General features: G+C 36.7%; 1 protein-coding gene across 1 annotated transcript in view; it reads right to left on the reverse strand.

Annotated features, from left to right (window-relative positions):
- PCCA (propionyl-CoA carboxylase subunit alpha) overlaps positions 1-14,913 on the reverse strand; it is a 268,103-nt gene that overhangs the window by 174,395 nt on the left and 78,795 nt on the right. Inside the window, exons 8-9 of the mRNA XM_085215566.1 lie at positions 10,083-10,119; positions 4,888-4,966 (exon numbers count right to left, since the gene is read on the reverse strand). Coding sequence (XP_085071692.1) covers positions 4,888-4,966; positions 10,083-10,119 — 116 coding nt within the window. The remainder of the gene's footprint in view (positions 1-4,887; positions 4,967-10,082; positions 10,120-14,913) is intronic.

A 14,913-nucleotide genomic window follows, 5' to 3' on the forward strand; every position in this document is an offset into this window, starting at 1 on the left:
TAGTGCCATTTTCTTTTTTAAATTAGTGTACATGCAAGATTTCAATAACCAGAAAAAGTTGAGACAAATGGGGAAGTACCACAAAGCTCCAAATTTCTAAAGGGAATCACTAGAAGATAATTCAGCACAAATTTCCAACTCGATGACTACCGTGTTTGCAGCTGAATTTTTTAACTAGAAAAAAAAAAAAAAATTATCAATAAATATATGGAATTGAATGTATGGATGAGCAGTTCTGATACAGTGACTTCTGATTCTGGAACTACATGTTCACCTAAATACCTCCGTATGTAATAATCCATCACAACCTTACCCCAAAACTTTGTCCTTTCCTAAAAACAGGTTTAGTGTCCTAAAGTGAAATCCTTTTCAAAGTTTGCAGCAGACCATCTGAAGCTGTGAAGCCAGAGACTTATAAATAAGTGCAAGTGTGAAGTTTGAGTTTTATAATTATGGAAGTCTTTGAGAAAAGAGGTCTGCTGGGACCTGATGGGACACCTGTTTTGACAGGGGAAACATTTCTTGGCTCATAATCTGGCAAGATTGATTGAGAGAGATTTAAACTAAGATCTGTCAGAGAGGAGGAATTTGAACAGGAAAAGAAAATATACGACCTCTGGAAGCAAGGTCAGACTCCATAGGGAGATTACAGAACTGCAGTTCACATCTGCAGGGAGAAAATAAGAAAAGATAAAACCCAGTTTAAGTTGATACTGGCCACTGCAGTGTCAGAAAACCAGACAAAGGCTGTTTTAAGTATGTTCATAGCAAAAGCTGGTCTAAATAAAACACAGGACTAATACATGGTGCAAATGGTCATCTAACAAGAATGAGTAAAAGGCAGAGATATTCAATACCTTTTTTACCTCAGTTTTAATGTTAACGATGGATCTTGGGCTGCCCAGTCCTCTGAATTGGAGGACTATGAGTGGGAGAGCTGTGACTTCTTATTAGGGGTCATCGAAATTTAAAGAGATCTGTTGAATGTTTGTAGGTCCATGGGCCTGACAGAATTTGCCCAGAAGCACTAAGGAGCTAGCAGACAGTATAGCTGGACATTTCTCCACAATTTGCCAAGGTCCTGGGAGACTGTGGACGTCCCTGCTGAGTGGAAGCAAGGCAGTGTTATACTGATCTACAAGAAGGGTGCGTGAGAAGACTCAGGAAACTACAGACATACTAGTCTAAGCTGGGTTCCTGGAAAAGTTATGGAGAAGATAATCCTGGTGGATATTGAAAGGCATTTAAGTAAAGCTTTTATTGGACATAATTAAGGAAAAGTCCTGTCTTAATAATTCAATCTCTTTTTACAATAGTCACCCACTTAAATGGATGGAGTGGACATAACCTTTTTGTATCTTAGTAAGGTCTGTGATATCACATCTCACAACACCCTTCTGGACAAATTATCCAAACGCGAGATAAACAGGTTCACAATACACTGGGTGATGAACTGTCTAAAGAATAAGGCTCAATGTGCATAGTGAATAGTGCTACTTATGGCTGGTGGTGAGTCACTAGTGGTGCTTCTTAGGACTCAATTCTAGGGCCAGTCCTGATCAGCATTGTTATCAATGGTCTGGATGCAGAACTGGAATGCAACCTTAGCAAGTTTATTGATAATACTAAACTGCAACACTGTTGATGCTCTGGAAGGATTAGAGGCTTTGCAGAAAGATCCAGATACCCTGGAGAATTGGACATGCATCAATGGCACAAGGTTCAACAAAAATAAAAGCTAGGTGCACCTGCACCTGGGATACAGTAAAGCTAGATACAGGTACAGACAGAGATGAGTGGCTGAGGAGTCACTCTGCACAAAGGGATCTAGGGGTAATGGGCAACAGCAGACTCAATATGAGAGAGCAGTGTATCCTGACAGGACTGGAAGGCATGTCCAATGAGAGGAGGTTGAGGACCCTTGGGCTGTCTAGACGGGACAAAAGGCAGCTCAAAGGCAACTTCATTGATCTCTGCAACAATCTTGGCAGATGAAGTGCAGAGGGAGATGTCAGTCCTGATAACTGATGATGAGAAGTGTGGGAGCAGCACAGAGCTGCACCACAGAAGGTTCAGACTGGACATGAAGAAAAATTTCTTTACTGTGAGAGTGCTCAAAAGCTAGAAAGGGTTTCCTATAAAGGCCATTGATGATCCATGCCCATCAGTGTTCAAGGGCATTTGCACAATGTCTTCAGTAATGCACTTCAACTTTTGGCTAGTTCCAAATTGGTCAGGCAATTGGACTTCATGACTGTTGTAGGTCCCTTCCAACTGAACTATTCTATTCTACATCGCAGAATCAAAGAATGTCAGGGATTGGAAGGGACCTCAAAAGATCATCTAGTTCAACTCCCCTGCCATAGCGGGAACACTTAGACACACCTAGATATTTGGAAACATATATTTTGGTAACACCTAGATATTTGGAAAGCACTTTCAGACTAGGATTTCTAGGATACAAATATATCAGTTCTTTATATACCAGAACAGAGTAAATATGTCTAACTCTAGCAATACAAGAAAACTTTTATGAAAATACAGTAACAGAACTTCAGGCATCAGTTTCTCTGGCTAAATATACAAACCTTAATTCAAGGTAAGCTGCTCTTCAGAGATCAGGATTTCATTTTCAATACAATTTCAACTGCGCATCTATTACTTAAAAAAAGGGCATCCTGAATTCACTTTATCCAAACCAAGATAACGCTATGAGAATACATTAGAGTGATAATAAGGTTATTTTAATTTCAGATCTGTATTAGCGGCATTACGTGCATATAAAATTTCACACTAGCACTTGACTCAAAATTAGGGGAAAAGAGTGAATATAACTGAGATATGAAGAAATCAAGAAATATAATGGCAGGTATCCCCAAAGAGAGGAAGAGGAACATGTCAGCCTTCCATAATCACACACTCTTGAAGAGCTATTTCAAGAAAAGTTACAAGTACAATAAAACAGTATTATAGCACTTCTGTTTAGAAATATGAACTGAATGTGGTGGAAATCTTAGATACAACAGGAGTTATAACTCCTAGAGTAATCCAACAATTTTCATTACCTGGGCTACTTAAGAGATTTGAAAGAACAAGTACTAGTAAGTTACCACAGTGAACACTTCTGTAACAATTTAGTGACCCCAGCCAGGTAGGTCTTCTACCTTTCTGGTGGCTATTTACGTGTTGCATCACCATCACATTATTAACTTCTCTACACAGCCCTTTTTTTTTTTCTTTTTTTTTTTTTTTTCAAGTAGCATTTGGAATTCATCCCATTTGGCAACACCAAAGCCAGTTTCCACATCAAAGTACTACCAAGAATCCTTCATAGTCATCTTGGATGTAGGAGTCCTGAAATATAAAAGATCATTCAGATACCAGTTTCTCAAGTCTGCCAGTGACAGAAAAATAGGCTTTGGGGCATTCTTCTTGGGTTTTTGGTTGTTTGGCTTTTCGTTTGTTTGGTTTTTGTTATTTTTGAGTTTTTGTTTGTTTGTTTGTTTTTAAGATCACATGGATTTTGATTCAGAAAGAAAATGTCAACAACTTTATATGCATTACAGCTGTCTGATAACATTATTCTGCCACTGATAACTTGAGTCACCTTCAAAACACTCAGTCAGATGCTCCTCTTCATTTACATGGAAAGGAAAAATCTTAATTTTATAAAGCAATGAATGGACATATAGAACAAACCATTTAAAACCCCATGTATTTCTTCAAATGTTCTATTTCACACGTAAATAAGATTTTTCTATCATCAGCTCTCTTAATCAACTTTCTGAAACAAGTATTTTGCCACATACATTTTGCTTTCATCACCGCCTACCTTTAACTGTTAAAACAAGCATTTCTACTTGATATAAGATCAGTGACTACTGTTGATCTGCAACTCCGTGTATGTGTTTTCATTGCACTTTAATACTACCCTATAAAATTACACTGTAAAAATAAAGCTAACGTGACTAAGCTTTATCTCTGTTTTCAGGTTTTGAGACAGGACCAACAACAAAAAAAACTGAATAGAGAACAAAGAAAAAATGCCAGAGAAATTATACAGACAACTAACAATTAAACGAATGGAAACTCCAATTATACTTCAAGCTCATTTCACCATGTGGAAAGGAAAACATTTAGAAAGTTACCCCCTTTTAGATTAAACAGGCTTTTTTATTACATATCTTTGAAAAATCCTACAATGAGTCTTTTGTAACAGTGGCATAACGGGTTGAAATCAGGCTCTTCACTGTCATAACATCAGAGGAGAATAGATCATAAAACATATCCAATCAGTAATGACTATTCTGAAGGGTTAAGGATTCAGAAAAGCATTAAAACATATGAAAGTGTGTGTTTAAACAAATATTCAGTTTCAAACAGGCAAAAGCACAACATTTTGCAGAGACAAATATTTTAAACACAAAATTATGCTACTGGAGCACATTCTGGAAACACTGTTTCCAAACATGAATAATCAGCCTCATCAACTTTAACAGAGCTAATGGCTCACATTAATGTTTGAGAAGCAGGGCCAATAAACATTCTACTTAACACAAAGACAATTAATACATCAGCATTCTGGAAAGCATACAGCAAAATATTATTTACAGTGCAAATTTACAGTCTGACAGTGGATTAAAAAGGCAGTTGCAAGGGCTGCATTTTTACTCAAAATAATGTTTCAAGGTTTAAGCAAAAATAAATTTAAAATGCACACACGCAAAGTACCAAAATACACCACTCACTCTACCAAAAGGAGAAAAACAAGTACTATCCAGTTTCTGTTTAACATTTCATATCTGCTCAACTGTCAGCTCACGGTGGCTTTATGGGACTTCAGTAACTGCAGCATTCATCAAGGCAAGTTTTTGGACAGCATCTCACCTGGTCTCTTCATCATCCCAAGCGATTCGCATGCCTTTCCCACCACCACCTGCTGAGGCCTTGATCATGACAGGGTAGCCTAACAGCGGGGAACAATTAGACAGAAGTTCAAACTTTGATCAGTTGGTCATAGAAACATGACAACTGACCACATGTCCAATAATGCTAGTAGACAATAACTTCGTTTATTAAAATGCTTCTTGTTTGCAGAGAGAGGAGAGGTTTTTCTTTCCAAGACTCAGCTGTCAGTGCAATGATTTCTAAAGCCACAAAAAAGGCTGCTTTTTCTACTTCATTTATAGCAAAAAAAAAAAAAAATCCTGAATGAATTATTCCCAAGCAACAAAATATTTAACAAACACTTGACCTTTTTAAGCTCATATTCTTTAGAAACAAAATGTAGTTTCTTTGCTACAGCACAAATAAAATATCTCTGTGATAAAAAAGAATTATTAGCAAGAATTAGCAAATCTTCATAAACTATCGATCAAGAAGTTCAGTAAACAAGTAAACTGAACTTAATTCAACACTTCTGGAGCAGTCAGTTTTAAAGAACAGAGCATCTCCAAAGAGCTGTGCTGCTCAGATACCATGTAATACGCATCAGAAACTTTGGAAGCATTGTGTAATAATGATCTAAAAATAAAACATTTTTTTTCCCAACCTGACAAGTAACGAAAACGTAAGCAGCGTAAATCTAACTGTGCATAACCAGTAACGTTTCACTTTTGCAACACAATATCTTAATAGGTTTGAGTCAGGATTTTAGTTTTTTGAAAGCTAAAAGAAGTATAGTACCAAAGTATATGGTTTAGAAGCATATTTAGTAACGATTGTGTATCCTGTAGTACAGTATGCTTTGAATTCAAAACAACTTCCTAAAACAATCTCTCATTCATATCAGTGAACTTCACCTTTCTCCCAAGTGTGAATAAGGGAACTTGAAAGTTAAGGATATCCCTAGAAAGCTTTTGATGTTTCTATGACAGCCTAAATATTCCTTATACTTTTGATCCCCAATGCCATTAATGAAAATGATAAAATTAAGCCAAACAAACGACCAGCTCTTATTGTCTGACAAGAAAAAGCCAGCCAGTCCTTGCAAATCAAAAATGATTCCTAAATAAGGCTTGGAAGGACACTGTGGGGACAGAAAGGGACATTTGAATATAGTTCCCTAATAGAAATGGTCAGGTTTGCTGTCACATGCTTAACTAATGCTTACAGTTTTTTCTGAAATGTAGACCTACTCACACCCTGTCAAGAGGCAGTGATAAATCCTTCCCATCTCCTCTGCAAAGTCATTTAAAGGAAGGAGGTTCTTAGAAGACGTTTAAAAACAACAAGATCTGGAAATATCTTTTTCTTAAAAAGACTGAAGTGGACTCAAACAAGAAGAGACATGATACAAGCACAAGAAACAAACATAGGAGTGTTAACTGGAACGCAGGAAAGCAGAAACAGAACAAGAGAACACTGAAGGTAACATATAGCCATACAAAGGCACAGATCTCAAGTTTACATAGACAGGGATAACCAAAACTCCGTAAAGCTTCATGCTTTAGAGTCTGAAGTAATCTTTACTTACTAGGTTTATAGTAAAGACCAAAGAGAACCATTCAAGGAAGTTTGCTAAACAGTGTTACATTTTCCTCTCAAGCACCTGATGGCGTCCACAGAGGAGGATGGGATTATTCAGACTACAGCAGGTCTGATCCAGAATCTTATCAGTGCTTTCTAAGGCCTCTATAAATTCAGAGATAAAATGGCATGCACACAGCAGCTCTAGATTTCATGCAGAAACAGTGAAGTCCAACTCAACTTCATGAAATGCAGTATATATATCAACTACATTAGAGTTTATCAATGTTGTAGTTACTTTTCCAGACCCCTGGAAACTGCCATACTACTGGACAATCTAAGCAAAAAGCAATTCCTGTATGATTTTCAAGCAAGAAGTGAGATCTTATGTGAATTAATACCACCCAACTTGCAGCACTTATGGTAATGCTATGTTTCTGTCCAGCTAAGAAAGTTTGTAATTCTGAAATAAGCATTGTTTTAAGCATTATTATGGCAAATGGATTATGGCAATTTCCACCATGCAATGTATTCTATCCAGTGCTACATGTACTTAAAAAAAAAAAAAAAATCATCACTTATGCTAACAATTTCAGTTTAACAGAATTAGCCTTTCAAACAGTATGTAGATTTTAATACTGCAAGTAACATTTAGTTTTAATTTGTTTCTCAGTTTCAACAGCAAAATAGATACACTGCCAGTGAGCTTTGGTTCATTTCGTTAAATTATTAGACAATATTCAAGGGCCCATGATATTACTCACTAACTTCAGGAACACTTAAGCATTTCTTTCCCCCACCACAGCCTTACATATATTGATTACACATTGATCACACTCATATGCAAGGCAATTAAAGTTTCCAGAGAGTCATTGGGAAAAAAAGAAAAAAGAAAATCAGAGCACGGTTTGGTTTTAAAAAGATACATGTCGCTTTTTAGGATAAAAAGGAAAAACTCTTCTGTAAGAGATGAGAATTAGCCAACTTCCTCAAAATATGGGGATTTGAGCTTAGCTAGACATAGCTGTCCTTTGATGGATACCAAAGACTGATCTGTCCTAAGCCAAGAAGGTCTCATTGAATTTAAGTTTTGCATAGTTATTGAGTACACGAGTACATTTCCAGGATCAGGAAATGTTGTTCATCATTCTCCTGACCACTTCTGCACTACTCAGCAGCAGTCAAAATTGCTGGACTGGTTGGAATCATCATGGGAAGAGAGAGGCAAGCAAACAAATTTTAATATCATTTGTAAGGAGCCACAAAAATATCAATAAATAGCCTTACAAAGCAGACACTTTTAGAGTCAGTGTTAAGTTTTCACAACCCTTCCTTAAAATAGACACCAACTTACGTAAGTTCAATTGATTCAGAAAAGTAAACTTTACAAAGTTTCATTGATGATTTAGAAATCAAGAAGCTGGCAGCTTTTAACATATGACTTATAAATGGACTCAAAAGCAGCATGGGAAAAGAGCCAGTGTGATTAAGCATGTGAGAAGTGATAACAAGAAAAGAACAGCCCACGCAAAAAAAAAAAAAATACAAGAGCAACTTTAAGAAGGAGCCTCTACAGCAGTGTGTCTGAACCTCTCCCAGTACCTGACTTAGCCTGGTATCTTTGCAGGATTCATACTTGACAACTTGGGAGAACACATCTCAGATGGGAGGTGAAAGGTAGGTTTTCTTCACCTGTACTTATAAAATTATTTTTAAAGAATTGTAAAAGGCAATATATCTCAGCCCTGATGTCACTTCACTGCTAGTGGATCTTTGGCCAGAAAGCAGAAAAAAACAGTGGCAGTATGAGAACATTAAACAATGTTTTAAAGCTTTAAGTAATGATCCACAATGAATTAATTAAAATATATATATATATATATTTTTTTTTTTTTTAAGACTCTTAGAATACTTAGGCCCTACATACGTTAATTTAAAAATAATCCTAAAGTATTCAACTACTGAGTGTCTTGTCATATACACAGGACATTATACACCCAGAGACTTATAGAGAGTTTAAATTCATCTTATTTTAGATCCCCTGAAATTACTAATCATTTGGCTTGTCTCTGGATCTGTGGTCACGATGAGACTGAAGGCTAATGAAACAGATCAGTCAGTCACAACAAGGGTGAAAACAAGGTAGAAGGGACAAATTTCGTTCACTACATGACATCTACTTTTTCATACAGTGGTTTTAGAATTTTCTATCTAAAAAAAAAAAATACACCACCCAGGATTCTGTAATCAACTTTAATATCTGCAGATTTAAGACTGCCTTGATATAATGACCCCCAGAGTGCTGCTTGATATCAAAAACAGGAACCAGTCAATAGAACACTAGAAGTTAGAAAAAAATTAAGCAAGGATTAATTTTAAAATGTACCTAGGAAGCTATCAGATGCCTTTCTACATAAAAGAATTGAAGGTGATTTGAAGGAAATCTTAAAAAAAAAAAAAAAAGTAAACTGACCACTGAAATGAAACTGAACCATATAAATTCATAGTACTCTACACATCTTTTTATGCACTAAAAACAATTTCATTTGCCAGTTCTTCTCCTAACAGTTTGACTGATAGTCTCTTCCTTTTGTTTCTGATGGCATGACAGTGATCAATCATTACCTGATTTCCCAAAAGGGACAAAGGCTGACCCACAGAAATGCTGAGTTTGGTGGTGTTGGCCTACCAGTCAGCTGGGCCCTCCATGAGAAGCTTCAGCATAGTTAACTCGAGCAGGCTAAGAACGCAGCTTACACTCTGACTGGAAAAGTGTTCCAGTGGTGCAAGTCCCAGTTTCTATTTGGCATTAAGGCACAGACATAGCTTTTGGCACAGCAGAGATATATATATTTGAAGTGGGTTCTTGGAACTATATATATAACTGATGAACTTAAATAGCTACTTATGGCTACTGTCTCTTAACAAGAAGATGCAAAATAAAAATAAAAATAAAAAAAATAAAACCAAGAGAAATCTCTTAATGCACTAAATTTTCATGTAATTTCAAGCATATGGTTAAACATTTTCAAAAATACTAAGCTCTATTTAATAAAAGCCAAAACTCATTAAGCACATATTAAGGTTCACCAAAACAAGTCCCAGCCAGTTTGCTGGTTGCTCTTTTTGTCAGTCTTTAAGATGTTCAGAAGCTGAGCAGTGACTTTATTCTGGAAAGCACAGAAGAAAGGATGGTGGTGTGGGAGATATTCAAGTTAGGTGCACTGCACACAGTGATGAGGAATAAGGATCATAACATCACCGGTGTCAGCCTCCATATCAGGAGAAATACACCATGCTTAGCTTCTGTAAAAAGAATACCACGTCCAGTTGCAGATAGATACAATTTGAAATAACCCCTTTAGCAAGATTATTACCCCATATTATATGCATTCCACAAATCATGGCTGCACTTGTTCTGTAAAGTCAAGTCTGTAAAGCTAAAGAGACAGGGTGATAATATCTAGATTCTTCCAGCCCTATAGGCAACAGGGAACTTAAACACTATTAAAACGTTATTTGTTCTATAGGGATTACTTATTACACATACAATTTAGTCAACCATGTCTGCTGAGAGGCACACAAATCCCACCATAGCTAATTTAAGAACTTACCAATTTCCCTTGCAATTCTGACAGCTTCATCTGCATCCTGTAAAAGCAGGAAATGAGACCCAACGTTAATCCCATCAGCCATTGCACTATGTCCTCAGGGCAGTCATATATTGCACTACTGTCTCCTCTGATTCATTTAATGTTTGATTTTACAACCTTCTGACCCTTTTCAGCCAGAGGAATGTAAAATTAATACCATAAGTGGAATGTAAATTCTACCTCATCATTAGTATACTGAGAAACTCAAAGCAATGAAGAATCAGCTGACAGGAAACACAGACGGGATTGCAAAATGATTTTCTGCAGTTGTAGGAATTTAATGCTAGAATTTAGAAGTTTACAATCAATAATGGTCCATAAATTAGGTCGTTAAAGTTTGTCCACCGCCAGTTTCTGTACTCTCAGATATTTGTCATGTTTTCCTGGTTGTTGTCAGTAGGGGGAGTTGATTCTCTATTGTTTGGGTATGATTCAGGTCCTGAAAAAAATGTTGCACAACTTCTTCAAAGGTGAAAACTTGTCTACGGAAGAAAAACAAGCACTTCACTTTTGTACGGATTCGTTTGTTTGTTTTATTCATTCTAAGGAGAACAGAACCGAAATGCATAATTTTAAACTGCATCAGAGATGAGAAGATTCATATAATAGTTTCCACTTATACGCTTGCCGATTTCTATTGCATGACATCTAGAACAATTCTGGTTGATGCCACCTTTGCCTTTAGCTGACTCATACCATCACAGCCTGCTACAGAAAACACGATACAGAAAAACCTATTTAGAAACTCAGAAAACAAAAACGTGAGAAATTCTCATTTTTTAACCCACCCGATCTCTTCTCCTGCCATAGTTAACTCTGTTTTCTCCCGCTGCTAACAATCCATTTCCCTGACAGGGTACTAGAAAGGAAAAAGGGTTAAGTTTGAAAACTCCATCCAAATTTGCTAGTATTTATACTATTCCGTGACATACGTGAAAAAAATCTGTATGGGAGGCAGTAACGTCTGGAAGCCACCAGCTGCTAAGCGCGTCTGAAACTATGGGGGCTGACTTATGAACATTAAAATGAAACCTGATATTTTTAAAGCTTTCAAGGCAATCCGTTTTAAAAGCACACAGGTCAGAACTTTAAAAAAAAAAAATACATAAGCAATGTTCATACCTGGTTCATTTATGTCCGATAATAAAACAAAATCCTCTTTAAAAGTCTTCAGTACCTAGTAACAGCCCCATGAAGAATAAGGGGGCTGGCAGGGGAAGTTGTCAGAAAATTTAATTTCCTTTCATTAGCTAGTCTGCTCCACAAATCGGTGCTTGTTAAGTTCAAAGCAGTCCTGAAAGCAACATCAGTTTTAAGTCTTTTTACTCCAGTCACATCTGTTAATGAGATTTTTCCAAATAACAATTGTTTCTAAGCCGAGAGATAAATCTAGCAAAAAATCCCCCCCAACTCCGAAAAGTAAAAAATAAAATAAAATAATCGGAGTTTACTGTTTTATTACACCTTGCTGCTTTCCGTGACCCTGCACCCTCCAAATTTTAGCTTAAAGGGATAAAATGCATGAAAAGGGTCATTTAAGAATGTTAGTGGTTTCCACACATTGAGTTTGAAGGTTCTTTGTTCCTGCCTGTGACAGTTATGCGAGAATACTTCCCCTTAATAGCCTCTCTGTCAGGAAGTGTTAAACCTGCCAAATGCAGACAATTAGAGCCTCTCGAACAAAATGCAGGAAGAGTGATGACTGATGAAGAGCCGCGATTATAGTCGGGAAGAAAACTTTTACATTTCTTTTCTCTTGCAAATTCACTCATATATTTGCAAAATAGAATTAAGAGGAGGGAAACAAACAGGGTAATTTTTTTTCACTTAGTTACCTGCAAACAAGTGGCTAACCGATACACTGCAGCTCACAGGAAGACGGGCTGCAAACAAGGGAGCTTTGCACAGCCACTGTGCTTTTGTTTTTAAATATATGTACGCAACACCTAAAGCAAAAAACCACCATCGTATCAGAATCGCTGATTGTGTCAGTTCAAGCTTGTATGAACTGAAAGCATCTGCCTGGAACAGTTATTAATTCCTACTACTCAAACATCTGTTTCCTTTTACAGTTCTGATGTATTAGAATTCAAACTCTATAATACAAAAATAATAATGCATATTCAAATTCTTTAGTCTTCAAAGAGTATTTCTGAAACGGAAAACAAAAAGCATGTTGTGCTCTAAAAACAGTTCGAAAAAAATCATAAACAACTGACACACTGAAATCTCCAATAACAGACTTTTGATCTTTTGTAAGAAAGTACGATTTAATGTCATGCCTTTCACTTGCAGATTTCATAAATACAGCAGCACCTTCAATACTATTAAAAAGTTAAGATGGCTAAAGCCTATCTATGCAAAATACACAAATCCACAGTGGCACTGTGAGCATTTTGAACTATTTTATTTTGTTTTTAGTTTAAAAAAAAAAAAAAAAAACAAAAAACAAAAACCAACACTGTAGGTCCTTATTGCTTGATTTATTGCCATTTCCTCCAAAAGTACATCGTTATGCATGCTATCATTCCCCCAAAATAACCTGGAAACTGCAAAGAAATACGTAATTTTAGCACTGTCTGTTACTGTACAAATAAAAGTGTTCAGGTAATAGTACTACTTTATAAAAATCATGAGTTATGAGTTAAAACCACATCACATTGGGTTTTTTTTTACAAATTCCTGATTTTGTTAATATAATACACATAAAGCACTCAGTTTTACTCACTTATCATAAGAATTTCTCACCTCTTAATTTCATGCACATGCCTCCCTGCCAAGTACCAGCAGGTGGAGACAAAAAAAAATAACTAACGTAGAAGAATGTCAGGATGAAGATGTTTAAGAGACTCCCACAGCTGTAAAATATTGTATTAATTACAAAGAAGTACATAATACTTCTAATTCCTGAGGGTATTGTGTCTAGAGAGTCTCCAAGTCATAACCAGCTTCTAACAATCTCTTCAGCCATCCAGAGGACAGTGAATACCAACATCAACACCCCAATTTAAGAATACCACCAAAACAGGTGCCTGAAACTTAAAAACAGTAAATAAATAGCCTTGCTGAAAAGCTTAAACATGTCTACTGACATCAATTACAGAATCACAATGAAACCAAGCAGCTATCCAGAGACATTAATCCTCTGTGTTTACAACCAGCCACAAAACCAAACCAATCTCACACAGATAGACCTTCTTTTCTTTACTTTGCCAGTTTTTCCACCAGAGCATCTCTGCATACTCTTTACTGAGTCTCCATTTTTTTCTTGCCACATATTTCTCTTTACTGGTTTACAGACAATATATCTCAGCCCTAACTTTAGTAAAGCCACTGGTCATGTGGGTTAACACCAAGTCTTTTGATCAAGACTCTTGACCGTTATCCCTCTCAGGCAAGTTTTAGAAAACTAACTGTTGCTAGAGACCTTGAATTAAGAACTACCTTTCAATACATTTGTTGACACTAACTGATAGCATCACAGTTTCCTTGCATAACCCTTGCCTCAGCCAATCAAGGAACTGAACAATGGACCCCAAAAAAATTATTCTTTGTCAAACTACAGTCTCTATTCTCAATCTGTCTTTCCATTCTCAGTTTAACACTTGGTACAGAGATTGTCTATATGAGAATAGTTGGCTGTGTCTGTAATGCCAAACATCCTCTTCTTCAATATCTTTCCACAGCCTACCTCACAGTACACTGTTGAAATGCTTCCTCCTATAAAAATTTAATTTCTACTCACTGGGAATTGTTCTTTATACAGTTTCTCCAAGGTGTGATTACAGGAGCGTAACAACTCAATGTATGTACTAGCAGGAAGAATTGGGAGGGGCTTCACCTTTCATTCATAAAGGACCCGTGTATCTGCAGCACTAGTTAACAAGAGCTGAATAAAGACAACTCTTCAAGTAACAAAGATTTCCAGTGCAGCCCTGAGATGAATAAAAGAAGCACTAGAAGTTGTTACTCTATGTTTGCTTTAACTATTCACCCACAAAGAACAAATGCAACTGATCTTTCTTAACTTCTGGCATTGTCAGAGGCATGAATGCAGTTTCCTTCCAGCTTTAGACTCCACTACAAAGATGAAACTACCTCTAATCAACTCAAGTATCATGCAGACACTTAACTCCCTCCCAGGACCTTCAAAATGTCTATTTCTCAAAACCAAGAGCCCTCAAGGACTGAGAGCTTCATAGCTCTGTGACCATAACAGATCTCCCAGAGAATGGCAGAAATATGACAGCCTTGTGTGCTGATCTTTTGATTACGTTTGGTGCCACACAGCTTCACCCTTCATATTTTTGTTTGAAATGGCAAAATACTACATTAAACTCATATCAAGATCTGTATGACCTAATTACTCAGATATTCATTGCAGCGAAACTCAACACTAACATAGGAAGGAGATTAGATGACCAACACAGGTATATATATATTAGATTCATAGCAAGGATGAAAATTGCAGTTACTGGAAGTTCTGTTTTACAGAACTGGTAACCAAAGCACCAGTTAACTTAAATTTTCATCTTGATCTCCCTCTTCTGACAGAAACTGCAATATTGGCATTGCCTGTGGAACTCCCCTTTTTATGATTCAAAGGGTGCACTGCAGCTTTTTAATCAAGTGCTCTGTTTTCATCAACACACTTCAGAAAATCAGGAGGGCAAGGCTGAGGTATGTGTAACTGATATGATACGGAGACTTCGGGATTAAGTAACTACTGTGCAGCTCCTTTCAATAACTGGGATTGGATTTGTCAGCTTAATCCTACGTTCCAGTTCTTTTG

This window comes from Meleagris gallopavo, chromosome 1, assembly GCF_905368555.1.
Source record: "Meleagris gallopavo chromosome 1, MGAL_WU_HG_1.1, whole genome shotgun sequence".
NCBI lineage: Eukaryota > Metazoa > Chordata > Aves > Galliformes > Phasianidae > Meleagris > Meleagris gallopavo.